The sequence below is a fragment of the Gopherus evgoodei genome, chromosome 5, assembly GCF_007399415.2.
Source record: "Gopherus evgoodei ecotype Sinaloan lineage chromosome 5, rGopEvg1_v1.p, whole genome shotgun sequence".
NCBI lineage: Eukaryota > Metazoa > Chordata > Testudines > Testudinidae > Gopherus > Gopherus evgoodei.
Window position 1 is genome coordinate 7,152,043 of NC_044326.1, and position 25,292 is coordinate 7,177,334.

The 25,292-nt window shown below is 44.1% G+C and overlaps 1 protein-coding gene across 7 annotated transcripts in view; it reads left to right on the forward strand.

Moving 5' to 3' along the window:
- SLC4A11 (solute carrier family 4 member 11) overlaps positions 1 to 25,292 on the forward strand; it is a 196,855-nt gene that overhangs the window by 45,154 nt on the left and 126,409 nt on the right. For all 7 annotated transcript variants that reach the window (XR_004000528.1, XR_004000525.1, XR_004000527.1 and 4 more), the window contains exon 3: positions 15,076 to 15,228. Coding sequence is in view for 2 of the 7 variants with exons in the window: in XM_030563594.1 (XP_030419454.1) it covers positions 15,076 to 15,228 (153 nt within the window). In the remaining 5 variants the exon portion in view is untranslated. The remainder of the gene's footprint in view (positions 1 to 15,075; positions 15,229 to 25,292) is intronic.

The following is a 25,292-nucleotide window of genomic DNA, read 5'->3' on the forward strand; positions in this document are numbered from 1 at the left end:
CTGAATTCCCTGGATTAACAATGCTTGGTTTTAGGATACAATGATTACAACTTTCCTTTTTAATGTGTTTTATCTTTAAATTATTAGGGTTGCCCACTTTTGGTTGGACAAATTCCTGGAGACTTCATCACATGACAGAATCTTTAATTAAATATTTATCTTTAATCCCTGGAAATTCCAGGACAATCCTGGGAGGTTAGCATCCCTATTAAAGTTATTGATGTGTACTTAGAACCTTACCTCTGTTTTAACACAGCTGTCATGTGATAATAATAGGGATCTGCCCATGTGGGCAGAAACATGCTTCACAACATTTTCATATTGTAATGAATTTGGTTCAGGATAGTCCTTTTTATTATCAACCATACTAACAGAAATTGTGCTGTAGCCTAACTGAACTGATCAGCATGTGTGAGGTTTACAGTTTGAAACCATAAAAATAAGCCCAGTGGTTTTTTGTTTGTTTTAATGAATTGGAATCTATGATAAACACATCCCAAGTAATGATGTTGGAGAGAAACCATCCCTATTTTAGGGGAAAAACCAGTCTGGGCTGCTAAATTAAAACAAGAACGGAGTTGATACTGCTACTTTAATGTTTGGCCGCAGTACCACAAAGGCTAGTTTGCCAAATCAACAGAGGGACTACCCGGTATTTTGCAGTCCATGCTGTCTGCTTAGAAACAAACGTAAAAAGCAATCTGAAACGTAACAATGCAAGTGTTGTATCAGTAACTTTCAATATTGCCAGCCACAAGTGTTCAGAAATTATCCGGGCATCCCAAAATCACGAGTGGCTCAAGAACAACCCCAAAAGTATTGTATGTGTCATCTGGTTTTTGAGTTTCTAGCATTTCCATTTCTTCACGAGGGCTGCAAGTCTTTTTTTTTTTTTTTTTTTGTTTGTTTGTTTTAAACCCCAAACACTGAAATTCTGTTGTAATTGCATGAATGCAGGAGCTGGTGTCATAAAAAAATGCCATGTATCATGAGACTTGCAGTGAAATGATCAGAGTGGGCATCATCGAGCTTGAGTTGCTAGTTGAACACAAGTGCTTATAAACACTGTGCTGTTAAAGTCTTTTTTAAGCAGGGTTAAATTTGTAAAATGTACATGGCTTGGAATGCTTGAGGGTAAAGTGTAACTTGAAAGGCATTTTTCAATAATTGGCCTAAATATTCATGGTGTTAGCATACTGAGTCATGCGAATGCCACCTCAAAACAACCACAATTTTACAGCTCCTGTGTAGATATTGACAACATAACTTTTACAGTTTTATCAATTATTTTGTCTCCCAGTTTCTCCTCTTCACCCCGCCCCCCCAAAACATCATTTCTAGGGAGAAAGCTGCATATGTAAACAAGATGTCAGTTTTTAAATATAGGGTCACAAAAATCTGTCTTTACTCAGCATGTGTGTTCTCAGTGCAGTGCAACATCTAAATCTTGCTACAAGGAGAAATGACTGATCATTTGAAATGCTGTTCTCCGTTCTGTGCCATTTGCCTGCTCCAGTTAATGTTTAGAATTGTGCCCAATACGCTGATGGCAATAATAGACGTGTTCACATTAGACAGCTCTTAAATTGCTTGTGCTATAATGTAGTTCACTCACTTGTAGTCCCAACTGTTGATGTCTACAAAGTGGATCATACAGTGTTTTCTCTACTTGCGCTTTGTACACCTGCTTTTTGAGGACTTTATATTGAAATGGGATCTCATTAAATGAACTATGGTCTAGCAGCGCATATCTCAAATAGGCTGGCATGTAAAATGAAGCAATTACTGATGAGAGTAGTCTTGTTAAGAGAACCTCTCACAGTGAGAATTTAAGGCTGTGATTTTTCAAAGATACAGAGGACAATTAGGTGCATAACTCCCACTGACTTTCAAAGCATGATTTTCAGTGGGAATTGGGCAGCTAGCTTCTCTTTGTGCCTATGAAAACCTCCCACTATGTTGGTGCAGTTAGCAGGGACGCTAGCTTTCTTGCATAAGAACGGCCACACTGGGCCAGACCAAAGGTCCATATAGCTCAGCATCCTGTCTTCCGACAGTGGGCAATTATGGGGTGCCCCAGAGGGAATGAAGAGAACAGGTAATCAAGTGATCCATCCCCTGTCGCCCATTCCCAGCTTCTGGCAAACAGAGGCTAGGGATGCCATCCCTGCCCATCCTGGCTAATGGCCATTGATGGACATATCCTCCATGAACTTATCCAGTTCTTGTTTATCATGTTCATTAGATTTCTTCTTATCGTCAGGGCTGGTGGTGCAGATGATTATTATGGTCGCCTGACACTTCCAACTGTCAAGCACAGTTTTTTTTCAGTTGCTTATAGCGTTGCCAAACCTCAACGGATTGCGTTGAAATTTCACATGCAGTGTGTTTGGAAAATTTCAGCCAAAGCAATTCACTTGTTTCACAGAATGGGGAAAATTCATTGGTTTTTGCCCATGTTAAAAAGTTCATGACCTTTTCTATAAATGCTTTAGCATCCCCCATGCTTTGGAGCATGGACTTGAAATTGGCAGGGTGTGACCTATGCCAAGGATGTGACTTCTGCCATCCCTATGAAATATGCATGTTTTGGCCAAGTGATAAGCCTTTGAAAAATAGCAGTTTGCACGTGCTCACTAGAGACTGTTTGCTTTTTAGCAGCAAAAATCTCCTAAGATTCCATCCTTACTGAGCAGGCTCTGGTCTCTTACATCTCCTACCCATGACCAGACTCCATGTGCTATCCCTACAGAACCGTGCATGTTCCAGCAGGGCTAAAAGCCAAGCGGGACATTTCCCTATAATGGCTGCTCTGTGCCAGGCACTGAATTGAGAGCAGATAGCCTATCTCTGTGTTCTCAATGACCCCCTGTGCTGGTGGCCAGGGAGCATGGAGGAGGAAGCAATCTAACTTTAATGCAGAGGGAAAAAAGTTAGACAAGGGGAGAGGAAGAGGAGTAGATTGGGACCAGGTCTGGTGAGACTGGGACTGGCTGGATGAGGAGATGGGGACTAGGAAACAGTGGGAGAGTGTGGGCAGGAGGAGGGATGATGAACCTGACAAGGAGCTGGCAAGTGGGGGGAGACTTGAGACTGGCTGGGTAAGGAGACTGGACCTGGAGAGGGGAAGAGACTGGGAATGGAAGGGAAGATTTGGACTTGGACAGTAAGCCCAGAGCAGAACCTAGGACTGGCTGGGCTGGGAGACTAGGGCTGGGATGAGAAGCTGACGAGTGGAGACTGGGACACGGGGGTCAGTGTTGGAGAAGAGACAGGACTGGGAACTGGACAGGTTAGAGAGGATGGGGCAGAAGGAGTTAAATTTGGGATAGGCACAAGAATGTGTGACCTCCCCATCCCCCGGAGCATATCCTCTCCAGAGCCTGGAATGGAACCCATGATTCCTGAGCCTGATTGTTCATCTGCAGTCAGCAAATATCTGTGAAATCCACTAGCAAAATTGTGTGCATCATTCCCCTCTAGTGCTGATCCACGTAGAGCAGAGGTTGGCAACCTTTCAGAAGTGGTATGCCTGGTGGTTTAAATGTTTAAGAAGCTTCATTTAAATAAATTTAAATTAAAATGCAAAGTCTCCGGACCGGTGGCCAGGAACCGGGCAGCATGTCGCTGAAAATCAGCTCACATACTGCCTTTGGCGCGCATGCCATAGGTTGCCTACCCCTGACATAGAGGATGACAACCTACTAGTGCTGTCTGTTGTTCCATTAGCTTGAGTGACAGAGGTTTGTGCAATAGATGTAAAGATTCCAACCTTGCTGGTGACCCATACAGGTGTCCTTATGATGCCACACAACGGAATTTTTTTTCATTGTGCTTTTTTAAAAATCCTAGACAATTGCACCCAAAAACTACATTACAAGAACATTACTAAGATAGGAAAGACAAGCAGTCAAAACATAGGACATGCCAGAATTCAGCCCCTGTGTGCATATGTATTCTGATACAATTCTTAATTACATGACCAAATAACTACGTGATCGCAAACTTTTTTTTTTCCCCAGGCCCCCAGACTTTTCACAAGTAGTTTCTTGTTTTCTGGGTGCTTGACTTAAGACCTGAGGTCTCATTTTCAGAAGTGCTGAGCACTCACAGCCACAAGTAAAGTTAATGAGAGCTGTACTTTAAAACTACCAAAGTGCTGTATTTGCAAAGTACTGTGAAAAATCAAATCCAAGGTGTCTGAAATTGGGTACTTGAAATTTAGTGGAGTTTTTTTACCTTACTCTGTCCCTCAGTTTCCAAGCTCCCCATCTGTCAAATGGGGATAGCCCCCACCCCCTATACCTCCCAGAGGTGTTGTGAAAATAAATTAACTTATGTCTGTGGAGCACTTGGCTACTATACTGATGAGCACCATGGAAAAGCCCATGAGGAAAATAATAATTCTGTCTCAGAACAGGGTTTGAATAGTTTGCAAGTAATAGGCCCTGAGGCCATACATTAAACAATGAGGAGAAAACAAAATATTGAATAGGCACTTATTCAGGGAGCACCACCCTTCCTGTGCTCTGAATGAGGCAGGGGTCCTGTGGGGGATAGATCGCATGTGATCATGTAATTAAAGACTGTATCATAATGCATACCTACCAGGGGGCCAGACTAAGATTACACAGGCATTTCCTAGCTTTGGAGCGTTTGACTTGATTAAGGTTGCAGTGTTCTTTAACACAGCTTTTTTTTGTGTCTTTCTAGAGCCGTAGACTGAGGGGGAATAAGGACCTCCTAGATCATGAGTTCAGGGGAGATCAGAGGACAGTAGGTTCTCCCACCGTGAGCAGAGTGGAGAGGGGTGGGCAGAGCAAGCTGGCACAAAGGCAGCAGTGAATTACTCTCCTCTCCCTCCAAGGTGAAAAGTAGGAGCAGGGAAGGCATTTGACAGAATGGTGATTGAGAGACTATTTCTTTTCTTGGCTCTTTTGGAAAAAGACTTGTGTGCCACCTCCTTTTATTCAGGGATTGGAGTGAAGGCTCAATCAAGCAGTTTTGACAATACTTCAGTTCTATGTGGCACAACCCATCTTCAAAGCACTGGCACAGTTATTTTGCTGGTACCAACGGTGTCTTTGATGGAACAATTCAGAAAAAGATGCTGTAGATAGGTACAAATGACATGCTGTGACTTATTGAAGTTTGAGGATCTGACTAGATATTGCAGAGTCTGAATCTATTTCTCAAGTCAAGGTCAAATTAGAGGTAAATGCATTTTATATTTGGCAGAAGATTTTGCTGCAAATTCTTTATTTAAAGTAGTTTTCTATGGTTGTGCAAGACACAAATTGCTTCTCTCTACTTGAAGCTTGGTGGGATATTTTCCAGTGTGAAATAGAAATTTCATCTAAGGCAGCTGAAATCTGCAACACCCCACCAAAAATCCCTATCCCAAAACACCATTAAACAAAAATTAAAACTCCAGGATAGTTAACAGATTCTGCTGCCTCCTGCAGCCTCATCTACATTTTTTTGCAAACAGAGTAGAAACATCACTGGGTCTCCCTTTGCGGATGGATTGTTGCCAGACTTTTCAGTAAATTCTCACGAATCAGTTGCTGAACTACAGAGTCAGGAGAGAGTGCAATGTATTTGCCTGCCAGACAGCTAACAGGAAAATAGAAAATGTTTAGTGAGATCATGGGCAAAATGTGAATGGATTTGAAGAAGAATTAAAAAACGAAATGGAAAGTGTTATGTCTGCATCAATAAATTGATTAAGGGATCCCAAGTGACTGTGGCTTCCTAAGCCACAGGCTTCTATTTTGAGGAAAAATAGAAACCTGCTCAATAGTGTCTGTGTTGTTACTTTCATGAGACTTCATAATCCAAACATGTTTGGTTTATTTGTAAAATTTCAAGAGGTACCAAGCTTGGTTTGACACCACCCCCTGCTCTGAAGAGGGAGGAATGATGAAACTGGACATTTTTCTAATCAGGGAGGTGATTGTAGTGGGACAAGTTTTGAGGCTGAATATGTTGCCTTACCAAAAACCATACCCACGATACTTTTCTGTTTTCCTGGATTCCACGTCCCCCGTTGTTCCGCTGCCTCTTCAAACCCTCCCACCCCTTCTACTCACCCTCCCCTCAGTTCTGCTGACTCTTCCAATAGAAGATTAACAAGCTCTGGCATGGTTTAGTCACTCCTTCCCAGTCTTAATAGCCTCCCATCTTTCTACCGTGTCAGGTCCCCACCAAGACTAAATGTCAGCCCTTCACCTGCCCCTTAAGACCCACTCCTTTCTAACTGTTGACCTTCCTCTACCTTCTTCCTTGACGTCTCACTTTTTTTTTAATGAAAGCTGGTCATGGTCTTCCACACTCTCTTTAAAAATCCTCTACCTGAATGTCCCCTCCATCTACCATCCTCCCTCTGTTTTTCCCTCACTTCCAAATCTTCCCAGTAATGGGGTTGGAACTTACACCCAGTCAACCATCACATCCTGTCCTGTTTGTTTTCAGGACTGACCACTGCTGCTCTGTGCTCACTTAGGCCTTGTCTACACTGGCAAGTTTCTGCGCAGTAAAGCAGCTTTCTGCAGTGCAACTCCCAAGGTGTACACACTGTCTAGCCACTTAGTGCGCAGAAACTGCACAGTTTCAGTGCTGTAAAAAACAAAAACAAAAACACCACCCTGCCGGGAGGCGTGCAGCTTTCTGTGCCGGGGGTACAGCATCGCGGTGCCAGTGTAGACACCCTGATTGATTACAGTGCTGCAATTTGCCTCCAGGAGGTGTCCCACAATGCCCGTTCTCGCCTCTCTGGTCTTCGGTTGGAACTCTACTGCCCTGCCCTTAGGTGACCAACCGTGAGCCCCACCCCTTAAATTCCTTGGGAATTTTGAAAGTCCCCTTCCTGTTTGCTTGGTGACGCATGCAGAGGTGTCATCACATCTTTCCAGATCAGGGACCTCATCAGCACTTTAGGGAGAGGAGGCTGTCCAGTCCCACCTGCACTCCTGCCATTGGAATTATGATACCTCTGACAGATTTCACGATGCATGACAGAAAGGGGCCATGACCAGGACACTTGCAGTGCAGGGTCAAAGTGAAGGAGCTGCCGTATGCGTACCACAAGGCACAGGAGGCAAACCGCCGTTCGGTGCTGATCCCACGAGCTGCTGGCTGTACAAAGAACTGGACGCGATACTCGGGTGGCGACCCCACTCCACTGCGAAGGCCACTGTAGATACTTCAGTGACTTATGTGCCAATCGAGATTGGACTGAGCCAGGAGGAGGAAATCCTTGGACGAGGATGTGGAGAGGTTGGTGGGGCTCGGAGGTTGGAGATGCTTGTATCCAGGAGCTATTTTCTACACTGGCAGATGCCAACCTGTCTCAGCTGTCGGATCTTGGCAAAGTGCAAACAGGAGAGGAGGCTCCTGGTAAGTGGCTTTGATCTTGGGAATTGCTGAAGTGAATTGTTGTGTGCAGGAGGGCTGCAGAAAGCAGGCTTGTGTCTGTATGATGCGCATAGCACTGTGTGCCTAGTGTGAGCGGCGGAACAGGGTATTGCTTGACAAGAATCTGCCTCAGAGATCTCAAGGAAACTCTCATGGAGATAGTGGGCAATTCGCAGCCACTGGTTCTTTGGCAGAGCTGCTTGTTTCTTGCCCCATTAAGGGTAACTTTCCTGTGCCATTCTGCCATCACTGTAGGGGGAACCATTGCTGCACAGAGGTTGAGCTGCATAAGGGCCAGGATGGAAGCCACAGTTTTGGAGAAGACCCTCCTTTGATTCCCTGCTTGCCCTCAGCAGCGAGATATCTCCATAATGAACGCAGCCTGTGGAAAATGTGGGGACAAGGAATGATTATAAGGCCCCCGCAACAGTGCTGGCCCTCCCCAAAAGCCATATGCCCAGAATACAGGATGGTCCTGGCACACTGATTTCCCCTGCCCCTGCGGTTACTCACCATTTGGGTGGTCTTGTGGCTCGTGTGTGCTTGCCTGGGGTCAGGCGGTTAGTGATAGGTTTGTGAATAGTGGCTGTTTTAAATCCGGGGTCTGTATGTTGCAACCAATACTGCTTCTGTAAAATGTTGCATTTTGGCTTCACAATTATGACCTTGGGAGCGCAGCCTCCCTCTTTGTTATCACCAGCTGAATGGCTGCGCAGAGTTAGAAAGCAGCCACAAAGAACTAAAGAGGACTTTCTGTGTAATGTCATGATGCACTCTGCAGCCAGAAAACAGGAATTGAAGGAGTGGCGGGACAGCGAGAAAAGGGACTGAAAGATGAAAATGGTGCACCAGAACGAAGCCGCGGACACACTCCAGGTGCTACCAGCACTGCAATCCGAGCAGCTCTGGACCTGCCTTCCCCTGCAACTGCTATCACAAAACTTTCTTTCCCATATGCCCCCCAGACACCACCAACACACTGTTATCAGCCTCCTGGCTTCAGTCTGTTCCCATGGCATTCCACTCCTTCCCCCCTCACAGTCCAGCCCTGCAGACTCCCAGTACTCGCTACACTGGACACCCAGCCCTCTGCAGTCTAGCCTTGCTGAAGAACTGTACCAGCTGCACTGGACTCCAGCGGACAAGGTTGCATATGATACCTGGACATACACAAATCATTAACCGTCCTGGGACTCCACCTTCTCCTGGGACCCAACCGTTATTGTTTTTTTTAATGAAAGTATTGTTTTGGCTTGAAAGCAATCTTTATTCCATTAACTGAAAGCAAGCAGAATCCTGCAAAGCAACAGGCAATTTTCTGCAATCTTCACAGTGCATCATCTGCACAAATCACAATCACTTCCTAGTATTACAAGCACTGCACTCCTGAGCATAGCAACAAATATTAGTGGCTTTCAGCTTCAAATTGCTGTCTCAAGGCATTCCTGATCCTCATGGCTCCGCGCTGTTCCCCTCTAATAGCCCTGGTCTCTGGCTGTTCAAATTCAGTCTCAGGTGCTGAGCCTCTGCATTCCAGCCTTGAGTGCACCTTTCACCCCTCCCATCACAAATACTATGGAGCATATAGGACGCGACTATGAGCATAGAAATATTGTCCAGCCTCACATGTATAGGCAGTGCCAGTGGGCCTTTAAATGGCCAAAAGCAGAGTCACCAGTCATTCTGCGCTTGTCAGCCTGTTGTCGAACTGCTTCTTGCTGCTGTCAGGTGCCCTGTGTATGGCTTCATAAGCCACGGCATTAAGGGGTAGGCTGAGTCTCCCAAGGATCACAATGGGCATTTTGACTTTCCCTACGGTGATCTTCTAGTCCGGGAAGAAAGTCCCTTCTTGCAGCTTTCTGAACAGGCCAGTGTTCCGAAAGATGTTTGTGTCATGCTCCTTTCTAGACCAGCCTGCATCCGTGAAATGCCCATGGTGATCCACAAACACTTGGAGAACCATTGAGAAATATCCCTTCCGATTAATATACTTGGTGGCTAGATGGTCTCGTGCCAGAATTGGAATATTCATGTCATCTGTCTCCACTCTGCAGTTGGAAGCCCATTTGTGCAAAGCCATCCATAATGTTACTCACATTGCCCAGAGTCACGGTCCTTTGGAGCAAGATACGATTAATGACCCAGCACATTTCCGTTAATACGAGTCCTATGGTTGACTTTTCCACTCCAAACTGGTTAGTGACTGAACAGTAGCAATCTGGAGTAGCCAGTTTCCACAGTGCAATCACCACATGCTTCTCCAACGGCAGGGCAGCTCTCGTTCTTATGTCCTTGCGCCGCACGGCTTGGGCAAGCTCATCACACAGTGCCATGAATGTGGCTTTCCTCATCCAAAAGTTCTGCAGCCACTGCTCATCATCCCAGATGTATCACAATGTGATCCTGCCACTCAGGGCTTGTTTCTCGACCCCATAAGCGGCATTCCACTGTGGTCAGGACCTCCATGAATGCCACAAGCAATCTCGTGGTGTAACTACTAGGCATGGTCGCACTCCTCTTGCCTTTGTAGTTTAAGGAATAACTCCACTGCCACTCATGATATGTTAGTGAGAGTGAGCAGCATATTGGTCCACAGTGCATGATCCATTCCTTCCGACCAAAGAGGCAGAGCACGCAGTACACAAATCATTGAAAGATGGTGCCAAATGTGGACAGAAGCACAGGGATTGCTGGATGAGAAGCAATGCATCATGGGGCATTGGGACAGGACACCCCGCAACCCCCTCCACCTTCCCACAACTCTTAGTGGCAGAAGAGGAAGAGATGCTCTGTGGGATAGCTGCCCAGAGTGCACCTGCAAGTGCCACAAGTGTGAACACGCTTTTGCGCAGGCAGCTGACAGAGTGAACACACAGTGGTTTCTCTTCAGTGCTCTGAGTGGTGATGTAACTCTGCCAGTGTAGACATATCCTTACTATCTGATTGCTTCCCTAGCCCACTGCAATTGGCTTAGTCTTATCTAGAATTGAGTATCAACCAGCTTCTGGCCATCCATGCCTCAGTTGCACTCAAACATTGAAAGACGCTCAACCGCATTCTGTTGGGCTGGGCGAGTCAGATATGAAGCAGTGAGTTAACAATGTACTTAAACCATTATAACCCGAGTATAGATCCTTACTAGGCTCTCCTCAACGGCACACATTGCATAAGAGGGGTGACAACAAAGAACCAGGAAGCTGCTTGGGGCAATTGCTATTCTTCCCCAAGTTATCTTCTGGAATATCTGTCAGACAGAAAAGAATATTAAGTCAATTGTGGGCAGCCCTGTCCACTTCCACCAGGGACTGTAATGAGTCAACAACACCTAATTATCCACGGTATCTAAGGCAGCTGATGGAGCTAATGATATGTGCACGGACACCAGGTATTATCCATTCCAGCAGTGAAATCAGCCAACATAAAAATTGCAGTATCTGTGCCTGACTTAGGTCAGAGCCTTGGTTGACAAAGTTAAATGAAACCAACCCAGTCTCAATGCTCTGAAAGTTTTCTTGCCACAGCCTGTTCTATAACCTTAAACAAAAATGATCAATGGGATACTGATTGGCTAAATTGCCAGTGTCGAGAGATGACTTTCGTTGAGCACAGACCAAACACATGCCTCCTTTTAAATCAATTGACAGCCTGCCCTCCTCAAAGGAGGCACTGATAATTTCAACCAGCCAAAGACTCAATACTTGCCAACTGGCCCCCACCTGCCTGGGAAGACTAGGATTCGAAGCACAGACGGTGGCATGAAGTTCTTCCAAAATGTCCATAAATAGCACTGGCTTAAATTCAAGCAGTGAAGGCCTCGCTTTTGTCTCCTCCAAGCTTTAACACACCTCCATGGACACAGACAGTTTAGTCTAAATTGGATTGATTTCAATCCACAAAGCTACCTTGCAATGGATGGACTTGCATCAGAAACTGTAGGAAGACTGTCCAGATTAATTGAGCATTCCACCACTAAATAAAATTGTTGATGGAGCCACCACAGTGGCAATGCTATGATGGATACAGGATCCCTCCAGGATTGTCCTGGAATCTCCAAGGATTAAAGATTAGCCATTAATTAAAGATTTGTCATGTGATGAAACCTCCAGGAATACGTCCAGCCAAAATTGCCAACCTTGGTCACAACCCCCAGGCATACCCTACCCTGCAGCTCTCAGCTGTTTGCTTCTCCCTCTCTCCGTGGCCGCAGCTTGCAAGCTCCAGGAGCTGCTGCACAGGGAGAGGGCCCGCGTGGGAAACCCTGGCAGAAATCTGGTGGGGCTACGTGACCCTACATGCCCACCCATGCATCGCCTCTGCATTTTCCCTCTCCCATGAGCTGTTGCAGGTAAATCATGGTGAACTGTGAGGAAGAAGCTGGAGAATAGGGTTGCCTGAAGGCTGCTGTTTTGACAGCCAAGCACAAAACATTATTACCTGGTCCTGGGAATAATACAGTCTCCCCCAGAGCCCTCCGGAAGCCCTTGAGTAGGATAATTTGAAATTGTAGAAATGGTTAAGCATGTCCATTGTAGCATTTGTATAAAGTAGTGTGTGTGTGAGGGAGGAAATAAAGTACTTAGCTTGTTTCTCATAGTGGGGAAGGACAGTGAAGAGTAAACTTGGGTTTTGGGTGTTTTTTTGTTTTTGTTTTTTGTTTTTTTTGATGTAGGTAATCTTGTATGTTCTTATTCGAGAAGTTGCACTCAGAGACGCATGGTAGTGCTCCTCTGAGGTGACGGGTCTATTCAGGCTTTTATGCAAGGCCCAATGAATTCTACTTTCTGCAGAATGAAAGTTGGTATAGGCTTCTGATCCTAAACCAGAAGATGCATAATAGGTATCTTCTGAGTCGGCACATTGTGCAAGAACAAGCCTCGAAAGATAATTTTGCAACAGGAAGTCCTGAAGTTCAAGTTTCATAGTTTAGAGTTCCTGTTTGTGGTCTTGAAATTAGGGAGTTCTTTGTTTTGTGGTGGCAAACTGTCAGCCTGATGTCCTGAAATATGTATTTGAGTTTAAACTCTTCTTCTTGGCAGTCTTTTTTTACATTTAGATTTCTTTCAAGGATTAAAAAAATGTTCCATCAATGTTATATTGGTTTCTATTCAAGTGGCTTTTGTTTCTGTTGAAACTAGTTGCTTAGCTTGCTGTTGTCTCTAAAAACACATTAATAAAATATGTCCATATATTTTGTCTGTGTGCTATGTATTACTTGCCACAAAAGGGGTGGAAATTGCCTAAATAACTTTTCTGGTAATATAAAACTTGTTAATGCATCACATTTGATTTGAAGAATTACACTGCACCAGGGTATTTCAGTTAGTTTGTAATAAAAGGAAGTGGTGAATGAGACTAGATTAAGCTATAATGATAAGGCTGCAAAAGGATCTAAAGTTGTCTCTTGTAATTAAGAAATTTGTCTGCCTTTTTGGTGTATCATCTCATCTGATCAGCCATGCTTCTGTTCCTTACCCCGTTAGGACACAACAATTAAGACTTGTCTTCTTCTCATGTATCCGCTACCTCCTCCCCTGCAAGAGAAAATGTTTGTAGCTCTTTCAGTTTTCAAATAACGAATCGAAAGTGAAGTTTCTGTATTGCTAGAAGCTAGATTAAATGGTAAACCCTGGCTTTCTGACTTGGATGGTTTCACTGGGACATGAATGGAGCAATAGAAATGTTCACTTGTAGATCATCCGTTTGGTAGCCCAGAAAGAGAGTGACTGACATCTCAAATGAGGGATGCATTTGTGCTTTGCAGGTATGGGGCCTACATTTTTTTTTCCTCCCCCTCTATCCATCTCATAGCTTTTGAGTGACATGTCTAAGATGAGTTGTTCTCAATCCTGCTTCAGTTGGACAAGTTTCAACATCACAGCCCTCTACCCCTACACATGTTGCATTAATTAGCACCATCGTTGGCAGTCTGATAATAGAGATCCAGTACTGAATGCACATTGGCGTTGGACTTCCCCCTCATAACTAGACCCAGCCTCTAAGGAACGACATGCTTTAGGTTTGTAGGGGTGCTTGCGCTGCTGCTACTCATGCTATGTCTGTTCTGCAGCCAAATGGGAAGCTTCATTCTCCATGACTATTGCTCCTTCCCCTTTCACCAGTGCTATAGTCACACAATTAATCCTTGAAAAAAGGAATTTCCTAACAATAAGCAAATAAATTTTTGATGCTTCCATATAGCATATATAAATGAAATTTACATAATGTGTTGTATTTTCTTTGTTTTTTTTTTAAGCAATATTTTTCAACACAAGTTACTTGACTTCTCTGAATTGTTTGCTACTACATCCTGTGTGAAAGTCTTAGGGCTTGTCTACACTTAGCAGGGGATCAACACGCAGTGATCCATACATCGGCGATCAGTTTAGCGGGTCTAGTGAAGACCCACTAAATCAACGGCAGATCACTCTCCCATCAAGTCCTGTACTCCCCCTGAACGAAAAGTGCAAGGGGAGTTGGGAGATGCTTTCCCGTCGACATAGCATAGTGTGGACTCCGCAGTAAATAGATCTGAAGTTGGTGTAACTTAGCTACGTTATTCACATAGCTGAAGTTGCGTAATTTAGATCAGTCGCCCCCCCCCCCCCCCCCGCATAGTATAGGCAAGGCCCAGGGGTGACAGATTTGTATAATTTTTGGTGGTGCCCAGAATGGGTCTAAGTCCTGCTCCCACTCCCACACCTGCCTAAGGCTCTGGAAGTGAGTTTGGGTGTGGGAGGGGTGTAGGCTCTGGGAGGAAGTTTGGGTGCAGGAAGGGGTTTGGGCTCTGGGCTGGGAAAGGGGTTAGGGTGCAGGCTCTGGCAGGGCATTTGGGTGCAGGAGGGGTGCAGGCTCTGGAAGGGAGTTTGAGCTGGGGCAGGGGTTTGGGGTACAGGAGAGGGTGAGGGGTGTGGTGCTTATCTTCTGAAAGCAACCTGCACACCCCTCTGGCAGCGGCTCCTAGGCGGGAGGACAAGGCTGTCTCTGCGTGCCGCTTCCTGTAGGCACCACCCTCGCAGCTCCCATTGGCCGCATTTCCCGGTCAATAGGAGCTGTGGAGTCGGCTCTGGGGGGGGTGTCTCCCCCCCAGGGCTGCAGAGATGTGGTGTGGAGCAGGGGCAGGCAGGAAGCCGTCTTAGCCTCACTGTGCAGTTGGTGGTGGCGGCTGGAGGTCCCCAGACCCTTTTAAATCATCCAGGGGCAGCAGATGGGGCCAAGAGATTCTCCAAGGGAGGCACACAGGGGCAGCAGGTGAGGCTGGGGGAGAGACCCAGCCCAGAGCAGTGGTGGAGCCGGGCCCCCAGGCCCTGAATATTCCTGGAGTACCATGGGCCTATATAACTTGCTGCCCCGAGAAGGCCTTAGAGGTTTACTAATGCTAATATATAGGACAGCATTCTTCTCCAAGGCCACAGCAGAGCTCTGTTCTGGTCTTCTGTGCTTTGTGAGTGTGTGGAATGCCATAATGTAACAATTTTGAAGTAGAAAATCCTCTTGCAGGCTTGAGGAGATGTCACCCGCAAAGTAAAATTGCAAAATATTCCTTTCTGTTTTGCTCATGAAAAAGGTTTGATATAATGAGGGACCTTTTCATTGTGGTCTTGGTTCAATTGCTTGTGAAGGGCAAAGAGTATAATGAAGGCGTGTTATTTTTATTTGCAGGTTATCTTAAATGTGACACCGATGACGGCTGTGAGAACAAAGAAGAAGTAGGAGGAGAAGAGCTCTTTGACACTGTAAATTCCTCAATTGTTTCCGGGGACAGCATCAGATTCTTTGTGAATGTCAATTTAGAAGTACAACAGAATGTAACTGGTAAGTGTGTTGTGTTCTCTACAATCCTTATTGAAATGTGAGGAGGTCAAACTATGCCTGCGTTGATCTCCCTATTTTTCTGATGAAGACTTCCCTGGTAGGTATTTGCCCAACAAAAGCTGATGGTCTAGACAGTATTTGGTCCTGCCATGAGGGCAGAGGACTGGGCTCGATGACCTCTCGAGGTCCCTTCCAGTCCTTGAGTCTGAGTATCCAAGGAAGATTTTCAAAGTCACAGACCTCAATTAGGAATCTAACTACTATTGACTTTCAGTGACAGGTACCCAAATATCATTTGAGCCTCTGAAAAGCTGACCCCATGTGCATGCCTAGAAGCACCCATTGACTTCAGTGAGACCTGCTGCGTGCTCAGCATTTTTAAAAATTGAGATCTTTTAATGTACGTGCCGACTTATTTGATATAGGTGTAGTTCTAAAAATGGACTTGGGAGACACATTTAAAGAACTCATTTTTGAAATCATATACCTCTGTGTACACTAAGTTCTCTTTTTTTTTTTTTTTTACTTTCAGTGAGTGTGAGAGGGTGGTGAAATGAGGTTGAAGTGGGTTTTCTCTTGAGCTCTGAAAGTACTGAGGTGGACTATCATAATGACCACTTCTAGAAGTGAGTTCCATAGCGGTGGGCTGATGCCAGAAAAAGCTCTGTCTTGCATTTTTCAGTGGAACCTGAATTAAATAGGTTGTTTTCCAGTAACAAAACTTTTCTCTTTCACATCAACATTTGTAAGGCTTGGTCTACTACAATACAGAGTTAGGACAACGTAAGCCAGGTGATCTAATTATTAGGACTGTCGAGATTTAAAAAAATTAATGATTAATCGCACTGTTAAACAGTAATAGAATACCATTTATTTAAATATTCGTTTTCTACATTTTCAAATATATTGATTTCCATTACACACACAGAATACAAAGTGTACAGTGCTCGCTTTATATTATTTTTATTGCAAATATTTACACTGTAAAAAACAAAATAAAACTTATTTTTCAATTCTCCTAATACAAGTTCTGTAGTGCAATCTCTTTTTATCATGAAAGTTGAACTTACAAATGTAGAATTATATACAAAAAAAACCTGATTTCTGAATACAATGTAAAACTTCAGAGCCCATAAGTCTGCTCTGTCCTACTTCTTGTTCAGCCAGTCGCTCAGACAAACAAGTTTGTTTACATTTTGCAGGAGATAATACTACCCGCTTCATATTTACAATGTCACCCGAAAGTGAGAAGAGGTGTTCAGGTTGCATTGTTATAGCCAGTGTGGCAAGATATTTACGTGCCAGATGTGCTAAACATTCATATGTCCCTTCATGCGTCAACCACCCTTCCAGAGGTCAGGCATCCACGTTGATAATGGGTTCTGCTCGATGACAATCCAAAGGAGTGCAGACCGACACATGTTCATTTTCATTATCTAAGTCAGATACCACCAGCAGAAGTTTGATTTTCTTTTTTGGTGGTTTGGGTTCTGTAATTTCTGCATCGAAGTGTTGCTCTCTTAAGACTTTTGAAAGCATGCTCTACACCGAGTCCCTTTCAGATATTGGAAGGTACTTCAGATTCTTAAACCTTGGTTTGAGTGCTGTAGCTATCCTTAGAAATCTCACAATGACAAAATGCAAAGAAGGTACCAAATCTGCAGTGAAAGTGTTCTTAAAATGAACATCAGTTGCTGGGTCATCATCCAAGACTTATATAATGTAAAATGTATGGCAGAATGTGGGTAAAACACAAAGTAGGAGACATACAATTCTCCCTCAAAAAGTTCAGTCACAAATTTAATTAACACATTATTTTTTAACGAGTGTCATCAGCATGTTCTCTTGAATGGTGGCCAAAGCATGAAGGGACGTATGAATGTTCTGCATATCTGGAATGTAAATACCTTGCAATGCCAGCTACAAAAGTCCTATGTGAATGCCCATTCTTACTTTCTGGTGACATTGTAATTAAGAAGCAGGCAGCATTATCTCCTGTAAATAGGGTGACCAGATGTCCTGATTTTATAGGGACAGTCCTCATTTTTGGGTCTTTTTCTTATATAGGCTCCTATTACCCCCCACCTTCTGTCCCGATTTTTCACATTTACTGTCTGGTCACCCTACCTATAAATGCAAACAAACTTGTTTCTCTCTGTGATTGCCTGAACAAGAAGTAGGACTGAGTGGACTTTTTGTCTTTGAGTGCAGTTAAGTAACAAAAAAACCCTACATTTGTAAGTTGCACTTTCACAGCAAAGAGATTGCACTACAGTACTTGACTGAGGTGAATTGAAAAATGCTATTTCTTTATTTTACAAATATTTGCACTGTAAAAATGGCAATCAAAAATAGAAATGTAAAGTGAGCAGTGTCAACTTTGTATGCTGTGTTGTGTTTGAACATGTAGGGGAAAAAAATCCAAAAAGATTTAAGATTTCAGTTGGTATTGTTTAACAGTGTGATTAAAACTGCAATTAATTTTTTTTGAGTTAATCACATGAGTTAACAGCAATTAACTGACCAGCCCACTAATTATATTAGTGTACATGCTGTAGCTGTGCTCACACTGATGTAAGTGCCCTATTACACTAACATAGTGACTCCATCTCCTCAAGAGGCCTGGGGCTTATGTCAATGTTGTTAGGGCTATGCAGTGTCCATGTAGACCCTGTGGGTATAACAGTAGTTAATTAGCGGGACTGCGTTTCCTGATTTGAACATCACTCTTGTGTACTGGTGTCTTGTTTCTAATTTGTATTTTTATTGTAATATATAAAAGGAGAGAGGGAGAAACATGCATAACATGACTGCATCCAATACAAATGAATGTGCCATAAAACAGAACACAGGATTTACATGTATTCACATGTTCCCAGGTCAGATCTTCATTTGATAAACCTGTATCATATTTCTGTGCAACTGTAACTTCAAATACCTTTGTCATGGTAGCAAATGTAACTGGCACATTATACATAATTCTGGGCAAATAACTGATTTGATTTGGTTTGGTTTGCTAGCAGTTCCAAAAAATAGAGGAAAAGGAAAATATCCATAAACTCAATCGTGAAAAATTGATTAAATTGAAACAATCCATTCCAAGATCTCAGTCTTGCCATGACCCGGTGACTATTCATGGTCATTGATTGACTATATAAATTGCCACTATGAATGACCGTGAATAGCCATTGAGCCAACAAAAGAAGTGAGAATGACTCTTGTCTGGTAGTTAGGGACTCACTTTGTATGTGGGAGGCCAAGTTCAAATCCCATAGCTCAGTGGATTGAGCATTGGCCTGCTACCCAGGGTTGTGAGCTCAATCCTTGAGGGGGCCACTTAGGGGTCTGAGGCAAAAATCAGTACTTGGTCCTGCTAGTGAAGGCAGGGGGGTGGACTCAATGACCTTTTAAGGTCCCATCCAGTTCTAGGAGATTTGTATATCTCCAGTGACTATTTATACCAAATGGAACAACTTCAACAAGAGAGATTGAGAGCCCCTTACCAGAATATCCAAAAGCCTAGTGGAAAAGGTCACCAACACTATAGGAGGATGCCCATGTCCAAATCCCTTCCCCAGATCAAGTCAATGGTGAAATTGAACCTGGTTTCTCACATCCCGAGTGACTGTCTTAACCATCAGGCTAAACTTACAAGGAAGGCACTTCTACCTCTCGTGTTCCGAAAAATATTTTTGGCCAAAATTCTTTGAACTCATCTCAATTTTGCAAATAGCTTTGGGTTGATTGAGACAGCATTTTTCAGCAAATAAACTAATTTGTCCAAAAAAATTCACCCAGCTCTAATCATAAACACCGAAGCTTCAGTAAGCAAATCATAGTAATCCTGGATAATTAATTGTGTACCTCCAAGAAGGCTGGTCAGATGATTCTGCTTCCTTAGATTAGCTATTCTATTTCTAGGCTTACCAGCACAAACTATCCTGTGTTCACACAGGTTGTCTATAATCCACACCACGTATGTTGTTGGGAGCTCCAAATGACTGACTAATAGGTTCCAAGGCCAGAAGAGACCACTGTGATCATCTAGTCTGATCTCTGGGATGCGTTATGCAAGATAACTCCCACAAAATAATTCCTACAATATATCTTTTGGAAAATAACATTCAATCCTGATTTTAAAATTCAGTGATGTAGAATCCACCACAACCCTTCGTATATTGTTCCAATTGTTAGTTATCACTGTTCTTTTCTTGAAATAAGGCTGCTTTTTTACAGTCTGGATTTGTCAAGCAGGAGAATCTTAAATGGGAATAGAGAGGTTTATTTTTACTTCTATATTAGGCATTAGTATGGCCACTGCTGGAATACCATGTCCAGTTCTGGTGTCCACAGTTCAAGAAGGATGTTGATAAATTGAAGCAGGTTCAGAGAAAAACCCTGTGAATGGTTAAAGGATTAGAAAACATGCCTTATAGTGGTAGACTCAAGGAGCTCAGTCTCTTTAACAAGGAGAAGGTTAAGGGGTGACGTAAGTACAGTTTATAAGTACCTATGTGGGGAACAAATATTTCATAGTAGGCTGTTCAATCTAGCAGAGAAAAGGATAACCTATTTTAGCGTCTGGCAGTTGGAGCTAGACAAATTCAGACTGGAAATGAGGTGCAAATTTTTAACAGGGTAATTAACCATTGGACATCTTACCAAGGGTCATGGTGGATTCTCAGTCATTCACAATTTTTCAATAAATGTTGGATATTTGTCTAAGATATGCTTTAGGAATTATTTTGGGGAAGTTATGTGGGCTGTGTTATGCGGGAGATTAGGCTAGATGATCACAATAGTCTCATCTGGCCTTGGAAGCTATGCATCTAGGTTACATTTACAGACTTCAGATCATACTTTTATGTGAAAGTTCCAGCTGTGTTTTGAAGTTGATTCATAAAAATGATTGAGGCGCTAATATTTCTAAAAGCATAGAAGACACATACACCTGGATTTTGCTCACTGTTTTCTTTACCTATTTTGTCAAAGCTTAATAAAGCCTCTTGGTAACTTACTCAGTGACTAATTTTCTTGTGGGTTGGGCTATTTTGTCATACAACCTCTGTTGCAGTCAATGGCAGTGGCTGAGCTAACAGCAGCTTGACTCGAGAAATTTAATTGGGGAAGTTCTATGGCCTGCGTTCTGCAGGAAGTCAAACTAGGTGATCGCAGCGGTCCCTTCTGGCGTCAGAATATAAATCTCTGAAAGGGAGCTGCTTGCAAGACCCTTTCGAAGATGTCACTCCACCCCTTGTTCAGAGGGAGCCTGGATCTATCATCTGTAATGCATGATGAGACGCTCGTCTCTTGTGCTAGCCGTTTGTTGAAGAGGCATCAAACATGGTTGTTATCATTTTGACTAAATAATATTTTAATCCTCTGTACCTGGAGGTCATTCAGTACTGATGACATGAAGCAAACTTTAAAATAACTAACTGACTAAATGAAAGTAGCCACAATGAGAGATCCAGGAGATTACGTACATAAGATTGCAGTAACTATTAGGTTGACTAGTCTCCTGTGTTGGGTGCTAATTCTGTCCAACTTCTATTGCAGATTCTTTGGGGCAAGGATCTTGATATTCTGCAAGGCCTGGGCTACACTAGCGAGGGGGGGGTTGAACTAAGATACGCAACTTCAGCTACATGAATAGCATGGCTGAAGTCGAAGTATCTTAGTTTGACTTACCTGGCCATCCTCATGGCCGCGAGTTGACTGCCGTGGTGCCCCCGTTGACTCCACTTACTCCTGCCGAGGTGAAGTGCGGGCGTCGATTAGCAGATCGATTTATTGCGTCCAGACGTGACGCGATAAGTCAATCCCCAATATATCTAAGACTACCCGCCGGCGGGTAGTAAGATGTTCCCCAAGTGTGACAGGTCAGCCTCCAGACACACCAATTGGAGAACAGGGTGTCTGAACACCAAAGTGTAAGCAGTTGAATCAGCTGTGGTATACAATGTCCTTGTGTATGAAAACATATGGAGTAAGATGTTTTATGAAAGCCTGTAATGTTCTGAATTTGATGGTCATTATGGCCTGTATATAGACTGTGGATATGAATTTGTGTATGTGAGTAGGTATAAAACAATGCTCATAATTTATGCTGCTACATTCAGCTCCACCACACAGCAAGGCGGTGGTCAGCCAGGTGTGGGAGGAGGATCTGTCTCCCCCAGACAGACTAGCTCCAAGCACCTAGCATTGTATAACCCAGGAAGAGACAAATGGTTGGCCATTAGCGTTAATGGGAAAACATTGTGCTAGATTTCCCCACCCTAAGCAACCATGAGTAACCATGCCAGGAGAAAAGAAAAGCAGGGAGGGAGCCCTTAAGAAGAAACTGAAGTTTTCTTAATCAGGGGTAGCCTCTAAGCAGTGAAACGCTGGATGCTCTCTATGACAGAGTGTATTCTGGGAAACTGCTCAGTGACAACAGGTAAATTATATGAGACTAATTCCCTGTTCTAATATACCCTATATACTTGATCATAAGCTGGTTCATTTATAAGCCAACCACCCCCTTCCCTCAGATGGGTAAGTAAAAATGGAAAATTTTTATGACCCATTCATAAGCCGACCCTGTAATTCAGGGGTCGGCAAACTTTGGCTCCCGGGCCATCAGGATAAGCTGCTAGTGGGCCGAGATGGTTTGTTTACCTAGAGCATCCATAGGCATGGAGGTAAAACTAAGTAAGCAAAGTGTCCCGATGTGCCAGCTGCTTACCCTGATGGGCCAGAACAGCAACTGGTGGGGAAACTTTTTTTTTGGGGGGGGGGGAAGAAGCTGGGGGTCAGGGGAGTAACCCCTGTGACCACCCCCCACATTACCCCACCCCTAGCCCAGGACCTCCACGCTCTCCCTATCCCAACCCTTCCCAGGTTATCTGGGGAGGGTCAGGGGAGGATGTCTCTGGCCTGGCTGGAGTTGCTCCAGTGGGCCAAACCGGGCAGCGTGGCTGCAGCATGGGCAGACCAGGCAGCGAGGCCACAGCCTGCCAGCCCCAGAGCTGCAGCTGCTTCAGAGGCTGGGGGGAGAGCAGCGTGGCCAGAAGCAAAGAGACTCTGGCCCCACCTCTTCCCTTCTGGCCCTGCTGGCTCTGCTTTCTCTCCTTGCTCCCTCTGTTGGGGGGAGGGGCTGTCTCCCACCTCCCCCTCTCTAGACCCGTTCATAAGCTGACCCCCTTCTCTGTTGCTTCCCTTTTTTACTAAAAACATTCGGCTTATGAATGAGTATATAAGGCAAGTGTAAAGCCTGAAGTTGCTTTTTTATGTTGCGGGGGAGGAGGGTGTATTTGCATGTGTTTGCTATATTACATGATTTTCTCTCTGAATCTGTGATTTTTCTATTAAATAAACTTTTAGTTAATTTTTACCTTAAGCAGGTCTCCGGTGTGCAAACTGTGGCATGTGTGTGCCAAAGTAAGCTGGTGTCTGGGGGGCTGGTTTCACGCCTTCGAAGTGGGGTGGCGGTGATGAACCAGAGGGGAAAAGCCAGAGTGTGTCTTAGTTACGAACTCAGGAAGGATCGATTTGGGGCGACTTGAGAGCAGCAGGCCTGTTGGGGTCACCCTGCAAGGAATGAGTGGGCTGATGAGAGCCAAGGTGAAACTTTTGCTTGGGGGCTGTTTGCGGGGTGTCCTGGCTCTGAGCCGTAGCAGCATCCAAGTTATAGGTTAAGAGGTGACCGAACTCCTTACTGCTCTGGGCAATCCCCAGAACATAGGGGTAAGGCAGCTCCCCCACTTTCAGGTCCAGTACAAATAATCATCCCTTGTGAAAGCACCTAGAGCCACCCGGGATAGGTGCTTGAAAGAAGTGTAAATTAATAGTGTAGAATTATGAGCTGGTTGACAGCTCTGCTATGATTCCTTTCTAGTTAATAACCTCATGTAATGGACATACAGCTCAGTACATGCCTAATTAGATGCTCTTTGCTATAACTTTTATTTTAAAATGTCTTTGCGTGGGATTAAACAATGTTGAGCAACAGAGCATAGCATGGGCCATAAAATTATGCCAACTAATTAACTATTGTCAGATAATTCTGTACCATAGGGAAGGATGTAGCTAAAAAATAGAATATACATTTAAAAAAAAAAACCCTCATTCTTAGCTAGTCCAGGCTATTACTGTATAAACCAGCTTTCACCCATATCAGCCTAGGTGCCCAGATACTAAAGGTTGGCTCAGTTTTGGCACTGGGGTCACTGAACCTGTTCACATACATGTGTGTTGCTTCCTTATGGTTGCTGGAGAGCGCCCAATCAAGCTCGTTCTTCAGCCCCTGGAATTTGAATATTGGATGCTATCATCTTTGGCAGAGGTAGATAGGCTGTACTGTTGAATGGCAGTGTTTTATTTCTGGTAGGAAGCACTCGGGGTGATTACAGGTGCTTGCTTATGTCGGCCTGGGGCCTTGCTATTGCTCATCATGTAGATAAGGTTTTTTGGGAAGATTGGGGTGTGTGTGTTTTCAGGCTGTCTAAAGGAACAGTCTCAGCAAAGCTGCTGCCTTTTAGGATACTCTGGTTGGTTCTTAAAAACTCTTTTGGGGGGATGGAAAAGTGGGGAAAGGTTCGAACAAGGAATTGGTGGTAGTAGGGAAGTCTGTGAGGGTATTGCAATGGAGGCTATACAGGGTTGGCACAATCTCCTATAGGCCTGTTTTCAAGACTCATTTTAATATTTGCAAATATAAAAGCAAAGGGGTTTACCATGTACTTACATCTCTGGGTAGACGTGCACAATAAACACAAAGAAATGCCCTTCTTACCTGCTTTCTATATAGGCCTCTACCCTGGTCCAAGCCGCTCCTCCTCTTCCCACTTTCCCTCTCTGATATCCCATGCAGGGAGCTGTCTGTCCTCCCCAGGATTAGCACCCCCTTTCTGCTCTGTATCCAAGAGTTGCAGATCCCAACAGAGCTTTCACCCTTGTGGAATTAGACTGTTGCATTGTTCTTTGCAACCCCATGCTCCAGAGACCACAATGGTGGATTAAAGTATGCAAAGAATGCCCAGGGAAAAAGGAGAACTCAAACTGGAGTGGTCCATTCAGTTGGAGGTTCATGAGCCTCATGGCTTTAGTTGCTGTCATTTTATCATCTGTTTGCAGACTGTATATTTCATAATAGCAAATACTTATTCATGCCCCTGACTGCAACAAGGAAGCCTGAATGTTTTTGTTCTTGAAAGTTGATGGTGGGGGGGAATTCCTGGTTATTAGTGACTGGTGAAAAATCAATCCAAAGGAAGGATGTGGCTTTGTTAGAAATAATAATGGAACACAATTTACACTTCACAAGAAATTATAAAGACTGTTCCACCCTCTAGACAATAGACCATTCCTAGATACCGAGAGCCAACAGTTTCCTGTAATACACTCCAGAGACACACGCGCGTGCACACACTCGCCTGCTGCTTTACTAGCAAAACACAGCTTTCCAGCGTGCTGTCAGGCCCCTGTTAAGATAATTTTTTTTATAAACGGGGATGAGGAACGCTGTAGTGGCGCCAAGGAATTCCAGGGAGAGTAGTGGCCAGAGACAAGTGGTCTGGGTCTGACTGGGTGTCCTTCTGCACACAATGGTCACATTTCCTCACATGAATACCAAAGGCCTTTTTATGTCTACTGACACAATGCTGACCCAGGGATTACATCTGATAACTCCTATTTTAGAAGTGTGATGTCAGTGTGGGATGTTGGGCTCTTAGGGTTTCCTATACTATAATGGAAAGTGGATACACCAATTGTGTTGTCACATTGTGGAGAGGGGTGGCCTCCCTTCGAGCTTCCTGATCAGGGTATTTTCAAAGCACTCTTTACAAATTTAACACCCTTCCTCCCCCCCTCCCCCCCCAACACACACACACACACACACACACACTTTTTGAGTCTTATGCAAGTATTTATGCAAGAGGTCTCTGCTAATTCTAGCTCCTTCACAGTGGATCTGCTTCAGAGGTGCCTGGAAGCCCAGATGTTTTTGTGAGAGTTTTATTTAGTGCCCTATTTGAGCAGATTACCATTTTAAAAGGAATATTTTCCAGCGTGATGGT